The sequence below is a fragment of the Tinamus guttatus genome, unplaced genomic scaffold (genome assembly GCF_059628265.1).
Source record: "Tinamus guttatus ecotype Peru unplaced genomic scaffold, ASM5962826v1 Tinamus_guttatus_pri_ptg000308l, whole genome shotgun sequence".
NCBI lineage: Eukaryota > Metazoa > Chordata > Aves > Tinamiformes > Tinamidae > Tinamus > Tinamus guttatus.
This window is the reverse complement of record NW_028288842.1, coordinates 3688506-3712575: the sequence shown is the minus strand read 5'-3', so window position 1 is coordinate 3712575 and position 24070 is coordinate 3688506. Positions and strand designations below refer to the sequence as shown.

Sequence of the window (24070 nt, the reverse complement as noted above, 5' to 3'; positions counted from 1 at the left end):
CGCCGCTCGGGAAGCGGATCCCGGGCTCCAGAAGTGCGGAGCTCGTTGCCCAGGAAGATTAAGTGTGTGATTAAGGGGTTGCGTTGTTTTTGCCTCTTTTTGTTGTTTTGGTGGCGCGACCGCTACGGCGCGACCCGGCGGCGCCCAGGGCCGCCCCCTCCCCGCGCGCCCCGCCCCAACGGCCGGCGCGCGCCCCCGCGGCGGGAGGGGCGGGAAGGGGGCGGGGCGGCCGCGCCCCCTCCCCCCGCCCCGAGGTGGTGGCGGCGTCGGGGACGCGCCCGCCGCGCGCGCGCCCGCGCCCCGCTCGCCCGCCGGCTGCGCGTGCCCGTCGCCTCCCGCTCGGCGCTCGCCGGCTGCGCGGGCGGCCATGGCGGAGCTGAGCGCGGAGCGGCTGCGGGCGCTGCCCGGCAGCTGGAGTTACGGCATCAGCCAGGGCGGCCGCGTCTTCTTCATCAAGTGAGTGCGGGGCCGCGGAGCGGGCCGGGCCGGGCGGGGTGGCGGCGGTGCCGGTGCCGTAGCCCGGCTGACTCGGTGCGTGTGTGTCCCCGCAGCGAGGAGGCGAAGAGCACGACGTGGCTGCACCCGCTCACCGGAGAGGCCGTGATCACCGGGCACCGCCGCAGCGCAGGTAAGAGCCGCGCCCGGGGGCAGCCCCGGCGGGAGCCCCTGGCCCGGCCCGGCTCGGCTCGGCTCGGCCCGGCCGCCGCCTCCTGCCCGCCCGGAGCCCCCTGGCGCCGGGGGGCAGCCCTGCGAGCCCGCCTGGCTCCTTCCCAGAATGATTTCCTGTCGTCCCCCCTTCCCCCTCTGTGCTGTGCAGCCTCCCCCCTTTATTTATTTATTTATTTGCTTATTTATTTATTCTTTGGCTCCCTTCTGGTTGCCTCGTGTCACCCCAGTAACGCGGCGCCGTTGCCACCCGAGAGCTCCCCGCTCTTCCCGCTGCGGGGTGTTGGTGCTCGCAGCATCCTTCCCCCGGACCGGCTCCGGACCGCGCACACGTCCCTGTTCCCTTCTCGGCGGGATGCGGATGGGAGCGCGGTAGGTGCGCTGGAAACGCACCGGCTGCCTCCGCTGCGCGCAGTCACCTAGAAACCCTCCCGCATCCCGGCGGAGAGCGTGGGTGGCTTCTCAAGTGACGGAGAGGGCTGGAAGAGGTAGGAGGAAAAGCGACCGAAACGTTAGGAATAACTTGGAGGAGGGTGAAATTGGGCTTCTTTGCTGCTGCCGTTGGTTCCCGCCTGGAGAAGTAGCAGCAGGAGGTGCTGGAGGAGGAGGAGGATTCAGAGCAGACGCTGGGGAGCCCCAGAGCTGGACTCGGGCTGCCGGAGCCGTGCGGCTGCGCGTGCCGCTGGGAGGTGGTGGAGCACAGTTAGAGCACAGTTGTTCCCGGCTGTGTAATCACGGGGAAACCTGCAAGTGACTACAGCCGGTTATTTGCTCTCTGCGTTCGGTTCATAATGTTTGCAAAGGAGTTGGAAAGTGTCTTCGGGAAAGCGGCGGCCACCCTCGCTCTGCGAGGGGAGGCTCGTTGGAGGAGTGTAGGTCTGTGGCCATCACAACTTTGCCGGCTTATCTGCAGTGAAGGGCCACAGCTTGTAAATCACTGAAGGCCAGGAAATACAACTACTGCTCGTTATCAGGCTCCTCTTTTCCCCAGGCTTTGTGCCCAGTCTTGTTGAGAAGCCGTCCTTCAGCGTCAGCGATAGGCACGAGGGCAGACGCGTGCAGGTGCTCTGCTTGCTGGGCACCGGCGTTAGCTGTGCGCTCGTTTTTCTTCGAAATCGCTATCAGTGGCTCTGCTGATGGATGGTTATTTCGCAGGAATTTCCTAAATGCCTTATTCGATCCTAGCACTAAGTGCCTTTGAGAGGAAATACAGTCGGTTGTGTCTGGAGGGTTTTTATATGGCACAGAAGGGTAGTTATCAGGTAAATTGAACTTAGCTCTGGACACTGAGTGAGGTATGACCTTATACATACTGATAATGACTCCCAGATATTGAAGCGTCTACAAAACAAACCTTTTTCTGTTTTTTTTTTTTTGTTTTGTTCTCTCATTCATGTGTACGTTAATGCACTTTCCTTTATACAGAGATATAATCAAACATATTAATTCTGGGGTTTATATCTTGTTTTGCTCTGACCAGTGTTTTGGAGCCTAGTCAAAATCTGTGTATATTAAGAGAATTTTGAATGAATGCTGCTTCTTTTGGATGTAGTACACTACCATAAGGCTCTTTATTTAATAAACTACTGTGAGTATTTACTGGCCTGTATAAAAAGCTTTGCCCTCCTTTGAGAATTGAAATTCTTTTTTTTTTTCCTTGAGATATTCAATCCTAGAAAGGTATTCTTTCTGCACACTTCACACAGTAGTCACAAATACCTCTGCTAGAGAGACTTCCTGTTTGCTGGACTTTGTACTGTGCCGTTATCAAAAAACACTTTTTTTTTTTTTTTCTTTTTTTTTTTCCCTCTCCTCCTTTTACGCAAGACAGGAGTGGAGTAAAAAAGACAGCCGAGCACAGAAGTAAACAAGAAAAATCACACAGTCCAGAGTTAGCTTTTTTTAAATTATTTTTACTTGGGAAATATATTTTTGTTTTCATGCTTAGGTGAGTAAGCCCTACATATGAACAACCGTTTTTATGAACTGGGACATGCTTTTAGAGGCAGTGATGTTTCCAGAGGTGCAAAGAGGTGTCCAACATCTTACATCTTCCTTTACTTCAGGAATTTGTTAATTGAAAAAAAAAAAAAAAAACCCAAGAAACACTGATTTCTTCCATAGAGTTTTTTTTTTTTTTTTTAATATGTGGACTCCTGACTTTTAAGACTGGTGGTACCCAGCAGAGAAGAGGAAAAGTGTATCCACTTCCTCCACAAGGTTTGCCTGGGGAATTATTTTCATACAAAACTGAAGAGAGCTGTAAACAGTTTGGGAACATTTCTAAGTCACATCAGTGGGGGAATTATGCTAATATGAAATAGCTTTGTGGTGTAGTTGGTATCATGCCTGTTAAGGTATCTGTGACTTGCATGTAATGCGAACTCAGTAAATTGCTTTTTGTTTAGATCTCTGTATCTATGGAGTAATTTAATGCTACTGAGGTTTGGAGCAGAAAGAACTGACGATGACTGTGATTTCTAATCACTGACCAGTGAAAGGAACATTATTAAATAGAGACACACTTAAAACCTTATTGTTATTATTATTATTTGAGAGGGATAAATTCAAGTCAAGTTTTCATCATGTTGTTTTTCTTAGATTACAGTGTTTAGGTTGAGAAAGTCTTGTGAGCCAGCTTGAAAATATTGATTAAAAGGGCTAGTTGTTTTCTATAGGTGTAAAAAGATGCACAGTATTTTAGCTGCCTTAGTATTAGAGAGTACACCAGGATGGATAGCATAATTTCAAAAGTTAATTGGAATGTTTTGTTGCTTGCTTTCCAGACTTACCCACAGGTTGGGAGGAAGCTTATACTTTTGAAGGAGCAAGATATTATGTAAAGTAAGTTAAGTTTTTTATCTGTTGCAATACTGTAATTTTAACTTTGTTGGAATGGTGCTGTAATCTTGAATATATTCCAAACTAAATGTGAATGTTGTACTATAAATCCAAAAGGAGTATGCAAGCTTTTTTAATAAATTCTGCACTGCTGAAACAATTTCTTAAGTTTTGATGTAAATACCTTAATTAAAAATACTTAAGGATTCAGAGTTCAGTCAAAGGAAACTTCTGCAGTGAGTGTAACCATCTATCGAAACTGCCTCTGCAAGTCAAGAAATATCTTGAGATTGTCTGTGTGTTTATATGACACTTGTTTATACAGTGCCATACTCTAAATGCTTTCAGAAAGGCAAGATCTTATTTTGTTACTAGGAAAAGAGTCCTAATTCAGCCGTATTCTCTAGTAATTATGTTTTATTTGATTAAAGCCAAAGAGAAGGTTTAATGTGGTTGTTAGTTTGCAGACTTCCTGTGTCAGTGTCTAGTATCGTTTTTTTGTGTGTGTGCGTGTATATATTTAATCTAGGTTTGTATTGTGTGTTGAGGAGTGCATCTGCTTTGGCAGGTTCTCTTTTTTTTTTTTTTTTTTTTTTGAATTAGATGCATATCAATAGAGCTCTTTTCTAGAAGGTGAGAGACCATGTTAGAGCTATACAAACTTCTTAAAAGTTGTTCATCTTGAAATGATCAGACCGCCCTTATCTGGAAAAAATTCAAGTGGTGCCTAGGTACTTGTTTAGTTGTTTATGCTTTTGCTTATTTAAGGACCTTTAACAAAATTACAGACCTTTTTTTGTTTTCCAAAGGCATTCAGCAACTTTTCCTTACTACACGGTGTGCTTGGTTTGCCATCTTTGAGTTAGTAGTGCCACCAGCGCGGGAGCTTCAGTGAGTGCAGGAGTAATAGAGCTTGTAGGCTGCTCGTAGGCATCCTTGTGTGTATGTCTTACCAACAGTCTTGGGCAAAAGGTGGCTAATCTGTTGAAGTTGTTGTGAGATGGGTATTATAGAAGTGTTTGCGTGGTGTGTTTTGCATAGCTTGGCAGATCTTCTCATACAGATATGATAGTGTTTGATCATAATTGTAAACAAACTTTAAGAAATAAGAACTAGAGGATAATGCTCTAAAAACGCAATCAGAACTGGTGCCTTGCTGTCTAGAAAGGGCGTTCTTGTTAAGAGACCCTGGTTTTGCAGATGCACACTGCCTTCTTTTAGCTTTGGTCATACAGTGCCGCTGTGACATGCCGTGAAAATTATACCGGTCTGTAGATGGGAACTACTAGGGATTTTGTCCCCACCTTTCTGTTCAGAAAGTTAAATACAGAAGAGGGAAAATTAAAAATATTTTTCTGTATATATAATACATGAGGGTGGGAGGAAAATCACTTGTATCATTGTGGATCAATCCAGTTATTGTAGAGTAAAACTACGAGTGATGTGTTGGCCGTAGTAACAGGAAAGCAGCAACTTCGATTTTCACTGAGGAATAAAAACCTATGTGTGGACAGCTCTTGTGGAGTGACAGAGGTGCTGAAAGCTTGTGCACGTTTTTGCCGAGTGGCAGCTCGTTTGTGTACTCTCATCCTCGTAAAATCTGGCATTCAAGATGCTGTCATAACTGTCAGGACATACATCTAGCCGATAGTTTTGCTGATAGTCAACACTAAGTAGCTCTGTTTATATTAAAAAGCGGTGCTGCATCTCTGAGAGCGTGTTGCACAAACAACGCTCCCCTGTGATTCGCCAGGCGTAGGAGGTCGGGAGGGAGGGTAATGTCAAGTCTACTGAAGGGTTCACGTGGTGTGACCCGTTTGGCATGCTTAGTTAAATACATGTTTGCTCCACAAATGCAGCCTCTCAGGCAGAGTTTGAACTTCTTCCCAATGAAGAAGCTTCTCCTTTTAAAGTGCCTACTAGTCAGCCCCAGCAGCACTAAGGGAGATGTGAGAGGGAGCGTAGACAGGGTGACAACACTGTAATTGGTATCTTCTGATGTTACGCAGTGTAACTCTAGGTGGTATTTTGGCTCTAATAATTGTAGTTGTCTGAGTCTAAACTAACTCTGTGTTCCCACATGGATGGGAAACAGCATGAGTTGTTGTGACTGGGTGACATGCAGATTTTTACCTGCAACCTGCCCACTTCAAGAATCTGACACTTTAAAATGAACTAAATACTAGTATTTGTTTTATTATCATGACTAGAGCACAGCAAAACTATGTTAAAACTAAAAGTGTTGAAAACTTGTTTGTGGTTTTGTCTCAAAGAAATAACTTATACCAGAGCATAAAGCAACTTATAAAAAACGAGGGAATGGATGTTAATGAAAGTCTATTGATGTGTTTAGCTATGCGAATACTTGGCCGTAGAATTTCCGTAATGTGCCCAGAAAGAGTTATACAAGAAGGATAGTCAGGTTTCCTGATCACATAAATAATTTCACCTAACTTCTGAGGCGCATCTTCAAATATGTGGGTTGAATAAAATTATTTAACACCCTTGCTTTATGGTAAGATCTTGTGCTAAAGTGTGTTTGAAAATAAAAAACCTTTTGAAAATGATTTTTATGGTTCTTTAATGATAGGGCTGTGCTGTTCCAAGTGGGTGCGTCGCCGAATCTATTACTGTGTTTTTTCTGGCTTTGATGTAGTAAACACTGTATAATCACATTGGGGTAATGTCGAGAAGATAATCGCCGTCTAAATCTAACATGCCTCCAATTGGCATTTCAAACAAATGAGTCGGGATACAGACTGCACTGAAATGTGATTATTTTTAAAGGACTCATATTTGCTGGGATGTGGATTTTTGCTTTCAGAATAAGTAAATAACAAATGGTGGTGATTTGTTTTACACATTTTTTTTCATGATAGTGAGTTTGTTCTGCCTTTAACAAGGAAATGTATTCTAAAGCAGCAGCAGGTGAAGAGTTATGATTCCATTGCATAACGAAGTTTTATTTTTGCATAAAGATGCATTAGTAAGTTGGTGGTGGTTAGGACTTTGGCCTTTCTCACATTTTTTTCCCTCTTTTTGATTTGTTAGATGAGTGATAGCACTTGGTAATGACTGCAAATCAAGAGGTTTCCCCCCCACCCCCAGAAACACAAAGGACAAAATGTGGGTCGTTGTTGCACTTCTGTTTTATTTTTCTTCTTAACCAACAGTTTCTCAACCATTGAATGTTAAGTATAGATTTATTTGAGTTACTAGCCAGTTATTTGTAAAAATAATATAACAGAATGCCTTAATATTTTGCATATGTTTTCATGAGAACTGGTCGCATATTTAAACTTCTTTGTCCCCATGAGAGGGAGAAAATCTGTTTACGTATCCTTAACATTAGAATTGGGCATAGATAGTTCTGCCCCATTCCTCAGTGGGAATGCTGTCATTAAATTTTCATATTCCTTTTATATTCATTTAACAACTAAACTTTTATCTTGAATACAGAATTTCTTCAATGTAGAGCAGTATGATTGTAGAATTAACAAGCTCAAATATGAGTTCTGATAATTATTTCATTGAGCTTCTTTGTCACTTGAATCTTGTGTTATATTGAGTAAAATAAGGTATGGGGAGAGTCATTTTGAAAATGATACCATTTCATGCTGAGAAATCAGAGATTTTCCTTTGAAGTGCCTAGAACATTTCTCATTGGGCTGCTTGTTCATGCGCAGCCTGTTGGGTACTTGTCGTCAGCTCTGAAAAGGGTTTTATACCAAGCAGATTTGATCAGAGTAGTAGTATGGGGGGGAAGTGTATAAGTTACTTGTAGGTGCCTAAGAAAATGGACCAAGAGACTGAGGGAGCTGGGCCAGTTCAGCCTGGAGGAGAGAAGGCTGAAAGGGGATCTAATCAATGTCTATAAGTACCTCAAGGGAGGGAGTGAGGAGGATGGTGCTGGCCTCTTTTCAGTAGTGGCCACTGACAGAACTAGAGGAAATGGCCACAAACTGAAGCACCAAAAGTTCCACAGGAACTTAAGGAAAAATTTCTTAACAGTGAGGGTGACAGAGCACTGGAACAGGCTGCCCAGAGAGGTTGTGGAGTCTCCTTCTCTGGAGATCTTCCAAACCCGCTTGGATGCAGTCCTGTGTCACGTGCTCTAGGTGACCCTGCGTGTGCAGGGGGGTTGGACTAGATGATCTCTAGAGGTCCCTTCCAACCCTAAGCATTCTATGATTCTGTGTGTTGCGATACTTATTAATAGAGAAGGTGTGAGTGTGGTGGTGAATTTTGGAGCTCTTGCCTATGAAGCTTAGATTTGATGCTTCTGGTTCCTTATGAAGTCTAATCATTAGCACTCAAAAAAAAACCCAGTATGTGTGATGTCTATAAAATTAACATAAATTTGTCGTTATGTGTATGTGCACATGTGCATGTGCATCTTTATATATGTTTAAAAAAGAAAAGCTTGCTGTTAGTTAGAGCTACCAGATTATCTAAACTCAGGTATTCGTTTGCCTTGCTCTGCCCTGCCTGATGTGCTGAATCTATTAGGATTTTTAGCATGTTTGTATTGATTTTTTTTTCTTAGACCAGGTTCATATTAACTAACTGATATGGTTTACTAAAGTTAAAAGTCAATGCAAGGATTCTAGTCTAGGAATTTTGCACCAGTATCAGTTGGCTTAATTTCTTAACTGTGTTGTAGTGCCGTCGTTTTTCAAATAGTACAAAAGCTGATTAAGTTTGCAAGGAAAATGCCCTGAAGAAATCATAAGAATTAAGAAGGTCAAAGCTGCACTTTAAGGTTTTGGGCTGAAGCTGAAATCCTGCAGCATCTATCTGAGCAATGTTTGCCCCTGGCTGACTGAAGAGGACGCTGGCAGACTCGAGACAGAGCTGAAGCGACTTCCCTGTTACCTTGACTCTCCAGTCAGTTCTGCATGCTTTCATGAAGGCTTTTTATCAAATACAGGTGTGCCTACTGTAGCTGGAACTTTGAAAGGAAAGAGAAATTTATTAGGCTGTTAAATGAGATAGTCTCATTCAGCCTTGAGTTTCTGTTGTTTATTAAAATAAACCTCTGCTGATAGGGATTCGGGTTTTGCTTGAACCTTTGTGCTTGTGTGCATTTTAAAGGTCCTCTCTCATTCATCTGAGAAGTTGTGTTAAAAGAAAGAAACCTGAAGATCTCCAGAAAAATTCAGCAAGGACTAGACATACTTGCAGAGAAGTCTTTCCTAGAAGGAAAAGGTTGGATTTGAAAAAATAAGAATAGCTCTGATTGATTGTCTTTCTCCAACAGAAGGAAGCAGTGGAGCTCCTACAAAACAAGTTGGTTTTGATTTCATATGGCATTTTATTTTATGAAAGTTAAGAAAGACTGAAGTTCATCGTTGGCCTTCATCAGGTTCTTTCTTTCCTGATGAGATGTCTCTAGATCAAATAGTGGCACGTGGGCAAATAGACAAAGTCTCACATAACTTTACAACAGACTAACCTGCTCCCTTTTGCTTTTAAAGTATGCACAGCTGTTTTGAAAAGAACTTCTTAGAAATACCACCAAATTTATTTTAACATTAACTTTTAATTCTGCTGAGTATTTGAAGAACCACAAATTCTTATGTGGCTTGAGCCTGTGCTGGGCAGTGCCTGCTCGCTTGGGGAGTGCTCTGCGCTGCATGGGGCTGCTCCCCTATGAAACACTCTCCTGTGCTGTAGTTGGACCTGCTGCTGCAGTTTTCTCAGCAGACAGGTTGGAATTGTGTTTCCTGAGAGAAGCACACATTCTCCACGGGAGAAAGGGGAATCCAAAGAGGTAGGAAGAAACCAAGAAGCTGCTGTTTGTTTGAGGATGGTGCTGGGGGGGGAGCTGTGCAAGGGACTGGCTATGCAAGAGGAGCCCAGCAGTGGCAGGGAAGGGAAGAAGGGTCATGATGCAGAAACTGGGGATGGACGTGCCCAGGTTATAGATACAGGGAGAAGTGGCTGATGGTCAGTGGAGGAGGAGAGGTGGTGCCTGTATCCAAGCAGCAGCTCGTGGCAGGATGAGATGGGATGAGATGGGATGGAGTGACTGGGTCTGCAAAACCCAGGGAGAAGTGTGTGAAGGTGGGATGTGCTGCAGAAAGAGCAGGAGTGGGGGGCAAACCATGGTGGCTGTGGAAAGTTAGGAGGAGGATTAGAGGGGGAGAATTAATTTCCTAGGAGCAATTTCTAGGACTTCCTAATTTCCTGGGAGGGAAATTTCTCCCAGAGGGAAGGGTGGCAAAGGTTCACCCTATAAAAACGTGTTTTCTGACTCGTGTGCAGGTCTGACAGGGCCTATTACCCCTGGCCTGTGCGCCTGTTTCAAAGTTAAGTTAGTCTGGCAGGTAGAATACCAAGGTGACGGTGAAAAATTACAGTGCTTATGAAGTTGCGTGGTAGCTGCTCCCAGTCGTCTCTTTCCTGAAGACTGTTTCTAAATTTGGGTAATGTCTTGAATGCTTCAGTCTCTAAACAAATTAGTAAGAACTGAGCAGTTCTAGATTCATAGTTTTGGAAGTGATAATACTCTTTTCATAACTTTGGCATTAATTGCAGAGAAAACTAGTATGTACTTAAAGATCCTAGTACTGTAAATTCTGTGGTCTTGCAGTTTTGGTGTCCACAATGTGTGAAGGGGGTGAAAAACAAAGAAAATGCTGATGGATCATAACTTGGCGTAGGTGGCTCTTGCAGTGCTGTACGAATATAGTGAGACCTTGTTCTCCTCCCACCTCCAGGAAAAATGTGTCTGAACTGATATGCTCCCCACATATCATTCTGGGGGCTTGTACCAGTGTTTCCTTCTCCTCTCCTGTCTGACTTTTTTAGATTCTTTTTCCCTTCCCCATCTTATTACCCACGTTCTTGCGCTACCTTGACTGAACTGGCAGGCAAAAGTCTCCTGAAATTTCCAACAGAAAAATATAGTTACGATTCAGTAAAACAGTTTATGTTGTATATTTTGCTTTTACTTAAAGGCACTGCGTGTGCGTTTTATTTTCCTGTGGTCTCTTAAGTGTTTGTATTGTGTTGGATCAAAACTGTGTTCTGTTGTGGTGCTGTGCAAAGCCTGTTTTTCCAGCATATGTTTATGTTATGCTGGCTCTTATGATAATGAATTACACTTTCATTAAACCTGAGATAGACTCTGGCTTGGCAGTTGAGAGCGGTCTTCAGTTTGCCTCGGTGTGAGCATCGGAGAGGGGAGAGCTCCTGGGGAGCTGCAGGCAAACACCAGAAGTGAAGCTGCCCAGCTCTGGCTGCTGGGATTTCTGCCAGCGGGTGTGCTTGCTGTGCTTCAGTAAGTAGATACCTAAATCTGAACACTTCGGCTGTCTCTCTTCTTCCTTTTCCTGCCCTTATCTTGAAGGTGGAAGATGGGTGTTCCTCACTGTTGGTTTTTCTTTTTCCAAGCCCTCGTGTCTGGTTGAGGGGAAAGTATCCTCTGACAGTGATGCTGGAAGGAGAAAGGTTTCAGCAGCAGCCACTTCGAAAAATGTAACAGTTTTCGAATAGGGAACTTGGTAGCATCGTTACCCTGGTAAAACTGTGAAAGATTCCCACTTCCCAGTGCTGGGTGGTTCAGGAAATTTTCACAGGTCTGCTCAAATTCTGATGTATGAAGTTGAGAACCAAACCAGTTTTGCCTTTACTGCAAGAGGAAGCGGATAAAAAAAGATTCATCTCTTCTTTTTAAACAGCTGATCTGAAGGAACTGCAGAATGGAGAAGTACTACCTACAGAGTAAAAAGTAGTCATTTGTTTAAAGATTGCAATTACTGTAAGTACCACCAAAAAAAAAAAGGTAAAAAGGTGTTTAGTGTTGCATTTCTTTTCTTTGCATCTGCATAGGTTAGGGATAGGTGTAGGGTAGGGATAGAGTAGGGTAATAAAATGCTTGCATATCCAGGGCACTTTTGAAGTTTCTCCATAGCTGTCTCCAGGGTGACTTAATAAGGGCAGTCATTTGTAGGGAAAAATATATTGCCAAGCAATCTATCCTTTAAAATTAGCTTCCTATTTCTTTGCTTCTAGAATCTATTACAAATCATGTTTAGCAGAAACAAATGCTTGAACTAATGTTGTGCTTTATTAACTGTAAACATTTTAATGTCAGACCAGATGAGAGGAATCATAGAAAACAAGGATGTTTGAAAGCAAAAATATGAAGTGAATATTTTGATTTAAAGTGCCATCTTCCACGTCTTTCAGGGAAGTCATTTTAATTCCAGTATCTTATGGAGTCTTCGCATGTTCTTTAAGGCTCAGTGAGTGGGGCCATGTAAGTTTATGCAAGTCCATGTGCCGTGGAATCAATGAGTTATACTACTAGTCAAATTATGTAATTTTATATTGTTTTCCTATTTTTTTATTTGTTTTAAACTCGGCAGACTAAGCAGCTGCTGACCAATATCCCATATTTTATCATTTTTGAGACTGTCTTTTGGCATGTATACAAACAGATGAGAACAACTTGACAGTTTTTCAATACCCCTCATTTACAGGAAGGGCAGAAAACCTGTTTTGAAATAAAATGTTGTAAGCAACAAAAATAAGCAAGTAGTGCTTTCAAATCCCTGGGGGAGAAAAAATAATTTTTGATTGGATGTTGAAAATGATGACCTAGGCAGCTTTTCTCTCTCTCCATCAAGAAAAGTAGCTACTGCTGTTAATTCTTTTTTTTTTTTCCTTTATCTATCTATCTATCTCTACACCCCTCCCCCCACACACGCAATGTCATTTTGTAAGACTACTTTCCTTTGTACCTTTCCATGTACAAAGAGAATTCTGTAGTTACATTTAAATCTTCTTGATCAAAACCTTTGCTAAAGATAGATATAGAAGGCCAAGAAAAAAGATTATACACAAAAATGCATGAGCCATCTCTGTCATAACATTAAATGCTTATTTAAAGAGTTAATTTTAATCAGAATAAAGATGCAAGTTAAACCTGGTTAGAAATCCCTATAATCTCTTCTAAGCTTCAATCTCTTTCATGGTAAAACCGTGAACTTTACCTCTTATGCTTGATGTGGGTGTTGGTTGTGATGTGGGTATCGGTTGTTGTGGGATCAAGTGCTCCTCATGTCTCTGAGGGGAGAGACGTAGAAACCTCCCTTTTACTGAGTGAGTGATCTGCTTTTGCAGAAAGAATGTATTGCTGCCTTTCCTTTTTTATTTTTACAGTTGGAAGAGCATTGACACTTGAACCAAGATATATGTGTATTTCTGGATTAACATCTAAAAATATCTGGGGTATGTGGATGTGTGTCTCACTATATTAAAGGTATTCTTGGATGTTCAGCAAACAGAAAAAATACTGGCTTGTGTGTCAAATGCTCATCCTTGGTCAGGTAGGCAGGAGGGATTCTTCTGCAATAATTTGGATTATTTGTGCCAAATGTGCTTGTTTGTGGAAGTCTTACCCGGTTTGTAGGGAAAGGTCTCCTGCTATCAACCTGAAGAGGAATATCTTGCTTATTAGATATGTATAATGGCTGCAACCAGGAGTGAAGCTTGTTCACCATAAGCTGCACAAGGCACACACTATAGTGTAAAGGGCTAGTACTTCTCTCAGGCTGTAAGACTGGCCTCTTTTCTTGCCAAGGATTTCTGTCACTGAGGAGTTTCTGTATTTTTTTTGTATTTTTTTGTGTTTTTTTCCTACCTAAGACTTGTTTGTTAAGGAGTGATGAGTGAGATCTGAGAGATTCTACCTGTTTTAATACAGATACCAGTCTTTTGTATTAGTAGCTTGTAGTCAGTTGAAAAAAATAGTTTCTTCTTTATGTGCAAGTAGCAACACAATAGTGCTGAGTCTTGAAAAATATATTCTGATACCTGCCATATGCTCTCTCTCCTTCTCCTGTCCCTCCTTTCCCTCAACTTCAAACAAAAATGCACTGACAGTGCTACAGTTGGCAAGTCTATTAAAGAAACTTTGCCTTGAAGTAAAGTAGAGATGAGACTAGAAGGGAGCAGAGCAGATCACTTTAACACTGTAGGGATAAGTGAACCAATTTCTATTACCAGTCCAGGCCTTGTATTCTCTCTTCTGCAGTTCATCTGTCTGACGATTCACTTTTTAAATGGAGACTGCATGTGGAAAATGCACTAAAACTCTCCCAGGTTAAGACTTCCGCTGGAGTGTTTGCCACACTGTTTTTTAAAAAAAATCTTTGGAAAAGCAGATAAACAGCAAAAACAAAAAAACCCTAAATCTGCTTAATAATCTAGCAGAGGACAATATGAAGTACATGGTAAAGAGCATAAAATATGAAGTCTTGGAATTATTTATTTGAGCGATACCCAGTAGTCTGGGTGAAATGACTTCTGTTTAAATATAAATGAAATGAAGAGATATCCTCTCGGCCCTCTCACTGCTAGTAGTGGTTTGAGTAGTTCACAGGAAGAACATGTTGTTTTTCATGCCTTTTTTACCTACTCTATATCCCGAATTTCTTGCGTTTCCACTTCATTTCTAAGGTATAGAAAGATTCCTAGACTTCAGGAAAAGACCAGACCTTTTCCTGAGGTGCTTTTCGTGCTTGCATTGGGAAGGCCTAGGAAGCTGAGATTTTGTAATTGGCCTCACTCTGCTGTGGCTTTTGTTAAGCGTCAGTGAGAGCACCAAACCTGTCTGACGAGAAATTCGGGATTTCTCTGCCTTCTGATTTTTTCACTTGGTGGCTTAAAACAACAAAAAGTCCTATCACATTCAACAGAGAGTTTACAAGTGCTTTAGCCTCTTTGTTATAATATTTTATTTAGGTGCCTGCTGCTTCCAAGCTTTTTTGAGCTCTAATATGTAAGTTAAGTGAAAATCTTTGTATTTTTGCAGGTGGGAAAGAACTATGTGAGGTGAGACAGAGATAGAAGATTTCTGTTGATGTAAGCAGTGATGTCCTGCTAGCTTGCAGGTGGGGTTTGTGTCTCAGAGCCCTGAAATGATTTGATCTTGGGCTACCTGAGAGATTGCACCTGGTTGAGGAGCTGGAATTACTGATGTTTTGCTTTTTAAGGGCGGTGGGGGGGAGGATCTTTTGCAATCCTGATTCATTAACCAGGGGTCCTCTCCCCACCCCCTTTGACTTTGAGATGGGATTTGCTAAACATTAAAGCAGGCAGAAGAGCACTCACTTTTTAATGAGGGTTTAAGATGTTTAAAGTTTAGGCATGTATTTTAATCAGCGTTAACTTTCACAAGAATAATTCATTTTCTGTGGTTTTTGTTACTTTATTTGTTCAAAAATTGCCTTGTGCAATTGTGAAATACGGTTATCAAAAGGTAAAGTAACTTCAGGCTTTTATCGAGCTTTTCAGTGAGGTAGAGAAAAGAATCTGGAGCGGAGTCAGCACTTGCATCTATACTACACAAGGCCAGGTGAAACTGCACAGGAGACTGTGTGGCTGGTAGTGTGCGCCTGTGAAGAACAAGCCTATCATTTTCACTTGATTGAAGTTGGGATAAGCACTTTAATAATAATAGGGAAATATTCGCTGTAATTTGCTGACTAGCTCTTGTATTCACATGTAATTTCTTTGCACAAGTAGGGACCTAAATGAGAGCTTAAAATGAATGGGGGGAGAGGGTTAATGCACTAGGAGTTGCCTTAATGGATGAATTTGACAGGTCTGTCTTATAACTGCAGTGGGAATGGGAGAGACCAGAGTTTATAGGTGTGCAGGCTTTTATTCTTGTTTTTCTCTTTTTACCCCTTCTCCTGTCCACATTTAATATAGCTAGGACCACTGCACCAGGAATTGGATGCAGGCAAAAGTGCAGTGTGCAGCTGTTAATTTCTTTAGAAAGGGTTAAATATTCCAAGCATCTGTTTTCCCTAATTTGAATTGAAATAATTTTGATCTGTAGTTCATAAGCCTCTGTATGCTACTAATCTGAAAAAAATAGGGACTTCTAGCAGGAGAATAAACGAACATGTCCAATTCTTGTCTTTTTTTTTTTTTTTTCTGCTGTTTGACCTTTTTCTATTCTTCCTTCTCCTTCTTTCATTTTTGTATATATGCCCTTCCCATTCCCCCTACTATTTTCACCATGGTTCTGCTTGCTTCTAGCACTGGTAGCTCCAGCAGTGCCAGACAGGATCTTCCCCAGTTGGACAGCATGCCAGATTTTCCTAAGGGGAATGTAAATACTGAGAGGTCAATTCAGTATCAAATGCCTGCAGCCTGAAATGAACCCCACAGGATCTTCTGCTGTTGAGTCAAAATTAGGGCTTGCTCATGATACAATATTAAATATTGAAAAGTCAAGACTTTCATGTGGCGTGCTTTCCAGAATCCCTTTTTTTTTTGTTGTTTAATTAAGCTCTTTTTTTTTTTTTCCCTAGACTGAAAGCTAAGGAGAATGAACACTTGGGACAGCTCACACTAATCACAGTAATTAGTAGAGGTGTTTAAAAACTCTCAGTATAGTGATGGATTATTTTACTTTTTTTGAAAAGGTTATAGCCCACAGAGGCTGCTGTATGTGCACACATTCTCACCTAAACCAGAGGTGATATTTAAGCAGTGAACAAATATGCTTTTGGTGCAGACAAAATCTTCAACCCATCTGCACACCTGGGTCCCCCCCACCGCTGGCCTTTTTCCCTCCCTTCCTTCCAAAGAAGGACTGTGGGGAGCAAGGTCTGTAATGAACTGGTTTAGTAGCCCCAAGGCAGATTGCTTGTTTGTGTCCTTGTCCTGTATTTTATGCAAACCTGCCCATTTCAGTCTCTTTGAAACCCTTTTGAAGGGGCTGTGTGCTACTTGTTTCCTCTAAGTCGGGAGTGCTGCATGACAGTGTGAATGGCTCATGTCTGCATGCTGTGGAGGACTCTGCTGCCCTTCTCCTGGTTGTGCAAGGAGAGAAAGTCTAGATTAGGACTGAATTTAAGATCTTTACCCTGTAGAGCTGTTGCTAGATTAACCTGGGTTAGGCGCCTATGTCTCTTGACCTGTTGCATCTCATGGCAGAACTTCTGCCATTAGTTCTGGCAGCAGAATCAATCTAAGGGATGAAACAAGTGCAGATACCCTGTCTGCTCTGCACAGCGTGAATGGGGAAGTAAGGGATGGGATCGTTCCGGATCCTTCCTGTTGGCTGGGCCGTGATGAGAGCGAGGCCTCTTTCACCGTTGCCACCCAGGCCTCCTCCGAGGTCCTGGTAATGGTGCTGGGAAAGCTCTCCATGAAACCATGACTTAGAGTTGAGGAATTTTTGCTCTCTTTATCGGGAAGCTGTTTTGTTTTTGGGAAAAGATAAATAGTGTTGTGGTCATACGATGCGTACAAACTGCTTTGCTAGGAACATTGCAAAAGGAACATTGTTGTGTTTTACCAATGCATCTGTGGTTTTGCGTGGGAGGCTTTCATGATACTCAGATGAAGAAATACTTGATTATTGAATGCCAAACTTTGATTATCTCAGTGGATTAGAGTGGATATGGAACATTTCTTGGAAACAGTTTTATTAAGACGTAGTTTTGGGCCGCTGAACTCTTTTTTTTTTTTTTTTTATGTATTTGAAGAATTTATTGGAGATCAATTTTAAGTGCTAGTCTCTCTAAAAATAAAGGCAGATGACTGTAAGGGCAACTCTTAAAGCAAGAGTTTAGAGCTTGGTGACTGTGAAATGGCAGCAGCATCTACCAGTTCTGTGCTCTCTCGTAACAAAATCAAGTTGTTTTCATTAGCTGAATCAGAAGAGCGCTGCTTCTTGTTGTTTTTGAAGTGGTCCAGTTCGAATTTCCATCTGATAGTGCTGGGAATTTCATCTGGGATCACAAAGCCAGGTGTGCGACCAGCTGCACAGAACTCGTGAGGTTAGCTTGCTTTAGTTTTTCTCTCAGTGCTTTGCAACACCGAGTGAATTTCTGGGACCTTAAAAGCAGAGAGTAAGGCCTGGATGCTGCAAATGCCAATACATGCGTAACTGCCCTGTATGGACCGACTCTGTTCTGGCTCCTGGAACTGCCTGAGTGAATGACATTATGTCTGTTCAACTCCTTGCACTGGCACTTTCTTTTTTTGTATTTGACTATTTCTGTATGCCAGTGTTTATTTTGGGAGTTATCCAGTGCCGTTGGCTAAGAAGTCTGCAGGAGAATGTAGATTTTTTTTTTTCTATGAGATAAAATATTGGGCTTTTTTTATTTATTTATTAGAAGATTCTTTTGACGTATGTAATGAATTGTCTTCATGAGGTGTGATGACTACACACAAATAGTTTCCCTTGCATTATTATGCTTCAAGCAATGCTGAGGCAATTAATATTTCATTTTAGGAGGAAATGATGCAGAACTGCTCTCACTTACAGTATAAGGAAGTTGCTTGGCTTTACTGTCTGTTGTGCAGCTCCATGCCTTTCCAAACAGTTTTTACTGCTGTGGAAGCAGAAAGGACACCTGGAGAGGTGCAACTGCAGTGCAGCCAGCTTCCCCCACATCCAACAAGGTGGCCACTAAATGTGACCTGGTGCTGGGAGTGCTATGGCCCTTGTAGTCTCTCCCCTCTGCAAATGACTGTCAGCCCTTAAATCTGTGTGCACGGGGTTCAGCTGGGCCTGTTTGGGATTTGAGTGTAATTATTTTAGTGTATTTTAAGTAGCAGATGCTCTGGTTTTTGAGTTCTGAGGAAGATCTGCTGCAATATTCAGAAATGGATGGGGGCAACTTGACACATGGGCTCCACGTGCGGGTACAACTTAGGCGTGTTTGGTTTTTGTCACTTTTAAGGACTTAATCCACAGTTAGAGGAGATGGTTAGTGTCCTTAGAAATAAATGGAGTTTATGGGAAAATTATTTTTCTTCATACACAATTTTTAAGCACAAATGAGTAATGATCTTTTTGTTTGTTTTTAAGTGGGGAGGAGGATTGTACTGAAAGCAGCTAATTGTTTCAAATCCTGATTGCAGCGTAGATAGTAAAACATTTTTCATCTGGGCAGCTACTGATGTATTGTCATGTAAAGGTTACAAGAATTTATATTGCTGTGAAAAAAAAAATCAGTGTTCTTTTCCCCACAAGCACTAGTTATGGTTCTAAAGTGAAATGTGAAGCTTTCTGCAAATGATCTTTGTAAGGAAAACATGATCAAGGGCCACTAAACTTTCTGGTCCTAGATTTTTTTTTAAGATAGGACAATTTATCTCATTGGTTTCAGCCCAAGTTAGGGACTGAAAGGGTAAAAGCAGAGGAAAAAAAAAAAAAAAAAAGACTTGGCTTAATTTTCTAGTATGACACATGCTTAGGACTCAAAAAGGAAAAAAAGAAAGGAGATGACCTCTCATCTCTTCTTTAGAAGGAAGTTGAGCTTTCATTCTTCTTAAGACCATGCTCTGTATTGTACAGAATATCATATGGAAATATTAGTTTTGGCCGCCTCTGCTGGTTTTGCTTTCTGAGCTATTTCTGGGTATGCTCAGTGTGCACGTGCTCTCTGTCCGCGCAGGCGCTCGCTCCCTCTTTCTCTTTATTTATTTATTCCATTCCCGGAGTTCTCTGGGCCACCAGAAGTGCTACTAAACCATTATTAGTCTGCAAGCTATACTTTAATATAAGTTGTAATATAGCAAAGTATTTAAATACCATCTGTGAATCTCTGAAGCTGCAATTTTGCTTTCAGTAATTGGCTGTGATCATCTCCCAGAGCTCCTGCTTTATGCTCTTGTGATGCACTTGTCGGTGCAGTAATGGCCAGATTAGTAATTGAGGGGGAAATAACTGGGAGAGCTGAGGAGGTGGAAGTCCTGGGAAGATTATGGTCTCTGCATATTAGCTGGTGCACATCAGCTGCGGTAAACAATCCAGTGAGTGATATTACTGTTGGTGAATGATGTCTCTAAATGAGCCAGGAGCTGAATGAGGAGCGAGTTTCCTTCTGAAAGGATGCATTTCTTCAGCATAAATACATTTCATGAAAAATAAAGTCTACAAGGAAGATTGCTTTGTACTTCTGCAAATACTCAGAAAAAGGATGGGCTTTTAGTCCCAGCAGCTGAGGAGAGAGTGGTTACTGCCCTATGTGAAGCCAGGGTAAGGATTTACATACAGTTACTGGTTTCTTAGGTTTAGAGGAAAAAGATGTCTTCAAGATCTGGCCTGTCTGGACAATAGATAGAACCAAATAATACGAGTTCTTCAAAAGTTTGTGTGTCTTTGTTACTGGTTTGGTGGGAGGTGATGTGGTTCCTGTTAAATACTTCACATTCTTCAGCTCTCCATTTGTATAAGCTTTTCTTATCAGTCTTGCAGTTAACCTGCTCGTCTACTTGTAGGAGATACTTGTACCACAAAAACAGATTGAGGATGAGTAGGTGAAGAGAAGCAAGATCAAGGCCCATTAAAATATTTTCTTACCTTGTGTAAATAGCTTAGCATTTAAAAAAAATATGATGAGGTTTGTATTGAGATTCTGTAGAGAATGCGTTTTAGTGAAGGGCTGTTTTCTTCTGTATCTGGTGTTTGTTTCCTCCCCCCCACCCCACCTTTTTTCCTTGGGAGGAAGGCCTTTCTCAAAGCAAAAATAAAAAATAAAAAAAACCAAACACATGCACATCAATATAGTGCTAATACTAATCCAAGGCTTTAGTTATTTTTTTCTTCAATTTTCAAATAGTGTTTTGAAAATTGGAGAGCTTTCTGTGCAAACTTTACCAGTGCTCACTACCCTTTTTTTTTTTTTTTTTTTTTTTTTAAGGTCAGGTTTGCTTCTTATTGCAGGTAGGAAAAAAAACTTGACTTCGTAGTAGCTAGCATCCCATGCTGAGTACTGAGCTCAGCAGTCACGCACAGTAAGGAGGGAGGTGTAGGTTCCATGTTGATTGAGGCTGACCTTCCAGGATTTCCATGCAGATCCTAATTGTTGTGAATAGTAGTACAGATTTTGTCAAGTGTCGCTCTTTCCCCAAAGCTGGTAAATGATAGCAGGTTTTTGGTTGTATCATGTGATTTGGATATGTGTGCAGGCAATCCGCAGCTGATAATTGCCATTTTATCACTTCAGTCTGAGGAGCCGGAGTCCTACGGTTGTAGTGATGCATTTCCACATGGTGGCTCGAGTTTTGGGGGTTTTTTTTCTTTTCCCCTTCTTTAAGCCAATATCTTAATTGAATCTTTCCCTTTTGTTAAAGAAAACTTAGGGCAAATGTCTGTTCATTAATTAATATTATAAAAGTTTCAGCAAGGGAGCTATGTATGTGTGTTTTAAAAAAGGAACTCGCTGTGCAATGATAGGGAAGAGTTCTCAGAGCAGTGATAGGGAAGCGCAGTGTTCCCAGTACAACGGTAGGGACGAGGAAGCAGAGTGTCTGTACGTAGGTACCCACCTTTTGGTTGCTCCCCAGTGTGTGGCCAGTGCTGTCCAAGCACATGCAATGATGATTTGTTTATTGTAGAGAATTCACGGTGGTTTTCACTCGCTACAGCTTGCCAGAGTCTCCTGTCAGCGCTAAAAGGCATCTAAGCCTTTCAGGAAAATGTGTGCTTAGAACATTTCAATGAGAATTTAAAAAGGAGGTGTTTCTTCTTGAGCCTTAGGGCTTTTTCTGTCACTATATCACTGCTTTTGATTGACCTTTTCAGACAAGGATTTCTGGCTCTATTTTTAACAAGTTTTCTCATTCGAAAGGCAACAGTACTTCTAAAACTTAATTGACATCTTTATGGTATTAAACTTATAAAGTGACAGAATTGCTTGCCCTCAGGATACAAGCAAATACAATCTCTTACTGATAAGACATACTGTGAATATCAATATCATTAAAGGAAAAAAAGAAGCTGTGGCCTTGATCCACAGTGTAGAGAGAGCAGACTTAAAACTAGACTGCGGTTGCAAAAGGCTGAATATCTGAAACACAGTCATTCCAGTTGAGCATGGCTTGCAATAAAAGCCTGCCTTAGTGACAAAATAGTACTGAAGCAATGGGAAAGGATAGAGCAGAACTCGAGAAGATGCTGGAAGTTTAACAAGGCTGATCAAAGATATGGAAACTCTCCTTTCAAGAATGCCTAAAATACTGCACTGAGCACTGAGCTGAAGAGTATGGAGGTCTGTAACATTATAAATGGCAGAAAGGAGGCGAGAAAGGAGCAGTTGTTTTCTCTACACCCCAGTACAAGTATGAGCAGTAGGAACTCCCAAACGCAGGAGCTGGCATGAGGTGCAAGGGGTAGTGCCTGTGAAAGCGTGTAGCAAGTGCACTGGGTGCGCTGTGGATCCTGTTTGCATTTGCCAGAGAAGTGTGCAGTCAGATCTTCTAACTGACCCAATTCATGCTCAAGAAAGACCTAATCATTAAATATTCTTTAATGATAGTTGATCAGAAGAATGTTGTTGTGTTACTTAGTGATACCAGTATGAGCGGTGGTGCAGATCCTTAGCAAGGGTCCACAGGGTGTGTATAACTGTTATCATGAAAGCTCTGTAGACCATGTGTGTGCACAAAACATTTCTGTGTGGAAAGACTCAATACTGTTCCTTGTAGTAATGCTTTGGTGTTAACTCGTTATGAAAGTAAATTCTGTAAACATGAAAATGCTACTGATCTATCTAAGTGTTACTGCACACAGAGATGTTACAGCATAACACGCAGAGTTTACAAGATCTATAGATACTGCCTGCTGGTTAACTGTTCACTTGAATTCGTGTAGCTGAGTTAATCACATTCTCTTAAAAGTGAGATGATACCTGGCAAGGAGACTCTAAATCTGAATTGATTGTTTTCTAGCTTATAGATGAAATGCAAGTGTTAAACTTCTACGTGCTTTCAGCACTCTTAAGTATTTTTAGAGCTGGTTAGAGATGAACTTTAGGTGATATAAACTAGGGGGATGTTTCAACAGTCTAATGGATGTACTGATTATTTCTTTGGAAAAATAAAAGTTAATATTCTCTTCCCTTCTCCTTTCCTTCCTAAAAGACATGACTGTTGTATCCAAGCATGTGCATGTTGAAGAATTATCCTCTTGAACTTAAAATCACAGTACTTGGATTAGGAAACAGGTGTCCTTTCATATTGTTACCTCAAGAAGCAAATTATTTGGGAATGTAACAAGTGGTATATGAATATAATAGAACTTTAATCATTGTTCTTACCACTTATTTCTCCCAAATTAATGATTTGATTTTAACTAGAGAAATTGTAGGAATTACATGGAGCAGGAAGCTGGAGTGAAGGTTTATTTGTTTTTGTTTTTCACCCAATCTCTAGCAATGTCAACTCTGAAAATAATTCTGTTTCCCTGCATACGGTTCATAGCAGATGTCAGAATTTTGCATTGCAAAATGCCTAGCTTTCATGAAGACCAAAAGGCAATGAGTGTCCTGACTACTGCTAATGCTGCGTCACTGTAATCCGTATACACAAGACTCTACATGGCCCTGGAGTACAAGAACTTGCTATTAGAAGAGCCTAAGTATGTAAGCTTTGTTTTTTTTGGAATCAATATTATCTTCTATTATTAAAGAAAAAAGCCTGTGTTCCTTTTCAGTTACTTTGAAGAATGGAAGTATGGATTTCCTGGATGACACAGGAACATTTTTTTGCTCTTTGACTAGCATTTGCTGGAACAGACACATGAACTGTCTCATTGGATAGGAATCTGTTCCCAATTTCAGATTCACTGAACATACCTCTGGAATATCTTAAAACAGCTCTCAATGCTATAGGGAGAACTGGGCTAGTAAAAACTCCGTTTGGATTCCCAGGCTAGAATTCATTTACATTTATTTATTTTGCATTTGTGTTGGGAGGAATAAATTTAGGAATCGGTCTAAAATATTACTGGAAACCCAAGTTCTTGTTTGTTCCAGTAAACTAGATATATAAGAGAACAGAGTAACAAAAATATTGAGAATTGCTAATTCATAAATTGGACATGTTCACTTTAGCTGTTCATCCCTGGGAATTCGGTTGTGTACTGCTCAGCTTGAATCCAATCAGGAATGCACCCAAGTTTTTAAAGGCATTTGACCACCTTTTGCATGATCTGCCTTTTTTTTTTTTTTTTTTTTTTGGAAGAGAAAAATAAGAAAATACAAATTTTGGGAATAACTGAGTAAAAGTCCAACCTTGTTGAAAAGGATTTGCCATGCTTTCCCAATTTTTTAGGCCCTTTTCATTTAGACTGTTTCATGACTACTTTTTTACCCCAGAAGATGTCAGTTGAAGTTTTGAAAAACAATAGAAAAATTGTTTGGCGGAGAAGTCGGCAGCTAGGATCTTGGCACAGCCTCCAGCTTTTGAAGCCAGGCTGCTGAGAGCAAAAACATAAGCCAGAAGTCTAAATGGAAAATGGTTTCACTTCAGAAGGACTACTACTTTCTGTGGAATTAGTACAGATTTCTTCTGCCTAAACGAAGAACACTTGAAGAATATTTATATATGAGAATAGACTCTGTTTTCTTTACAGGCTAATTAGCGGTTGTAATTACTTATGCCTGTGTTTTAAGCCATGTGATGGCACTTTCACGTTAAAAAATCATTAATTATTGGGATGTAGCTACATTTGTTTCACATTTTCACTCCCTACAAGAATGAGTTCGGCACATGCATAAAAAGCTAATGAAGTGGC

General features: G+C 41.4%; 1 protein-coding gene across 17 annotated transcripts in view; it reads left to right on the top strand.

Annotated features, from left to right (window-relative positions):
* Nucleotides 1-307: 307 nt before the first annotated feature.
* The window catches only part of PLEKHA5 (pleckstrin homology domain containing A5), a 151470-nt gene continuing 127707 nt past the window's right edge, over nucleotides 308-24070 (top strand). For all 17 annotated transcript variants that reach the window (XM_088528415.1, XM_088528422.1, XM_088528427.1 and 14 more), the window contains exons 1-3: nucleotides 308-456; nucleotides 552-628; nucleotides 3453-3510. In XM_088528415.1, the coding sequence (XP_088384541.1) occupies nucleotides 368-456; nucleotides 552-628; nucleotides 3453-3510 (224 nt within the window). In that variant the 5' untranslated portion in view covers nucleotides 308-367. The remainder of the gene's footprint in view (nucleotides 457-551; nucleotides 629-3452; nucleotides 3511-24070) is intronic.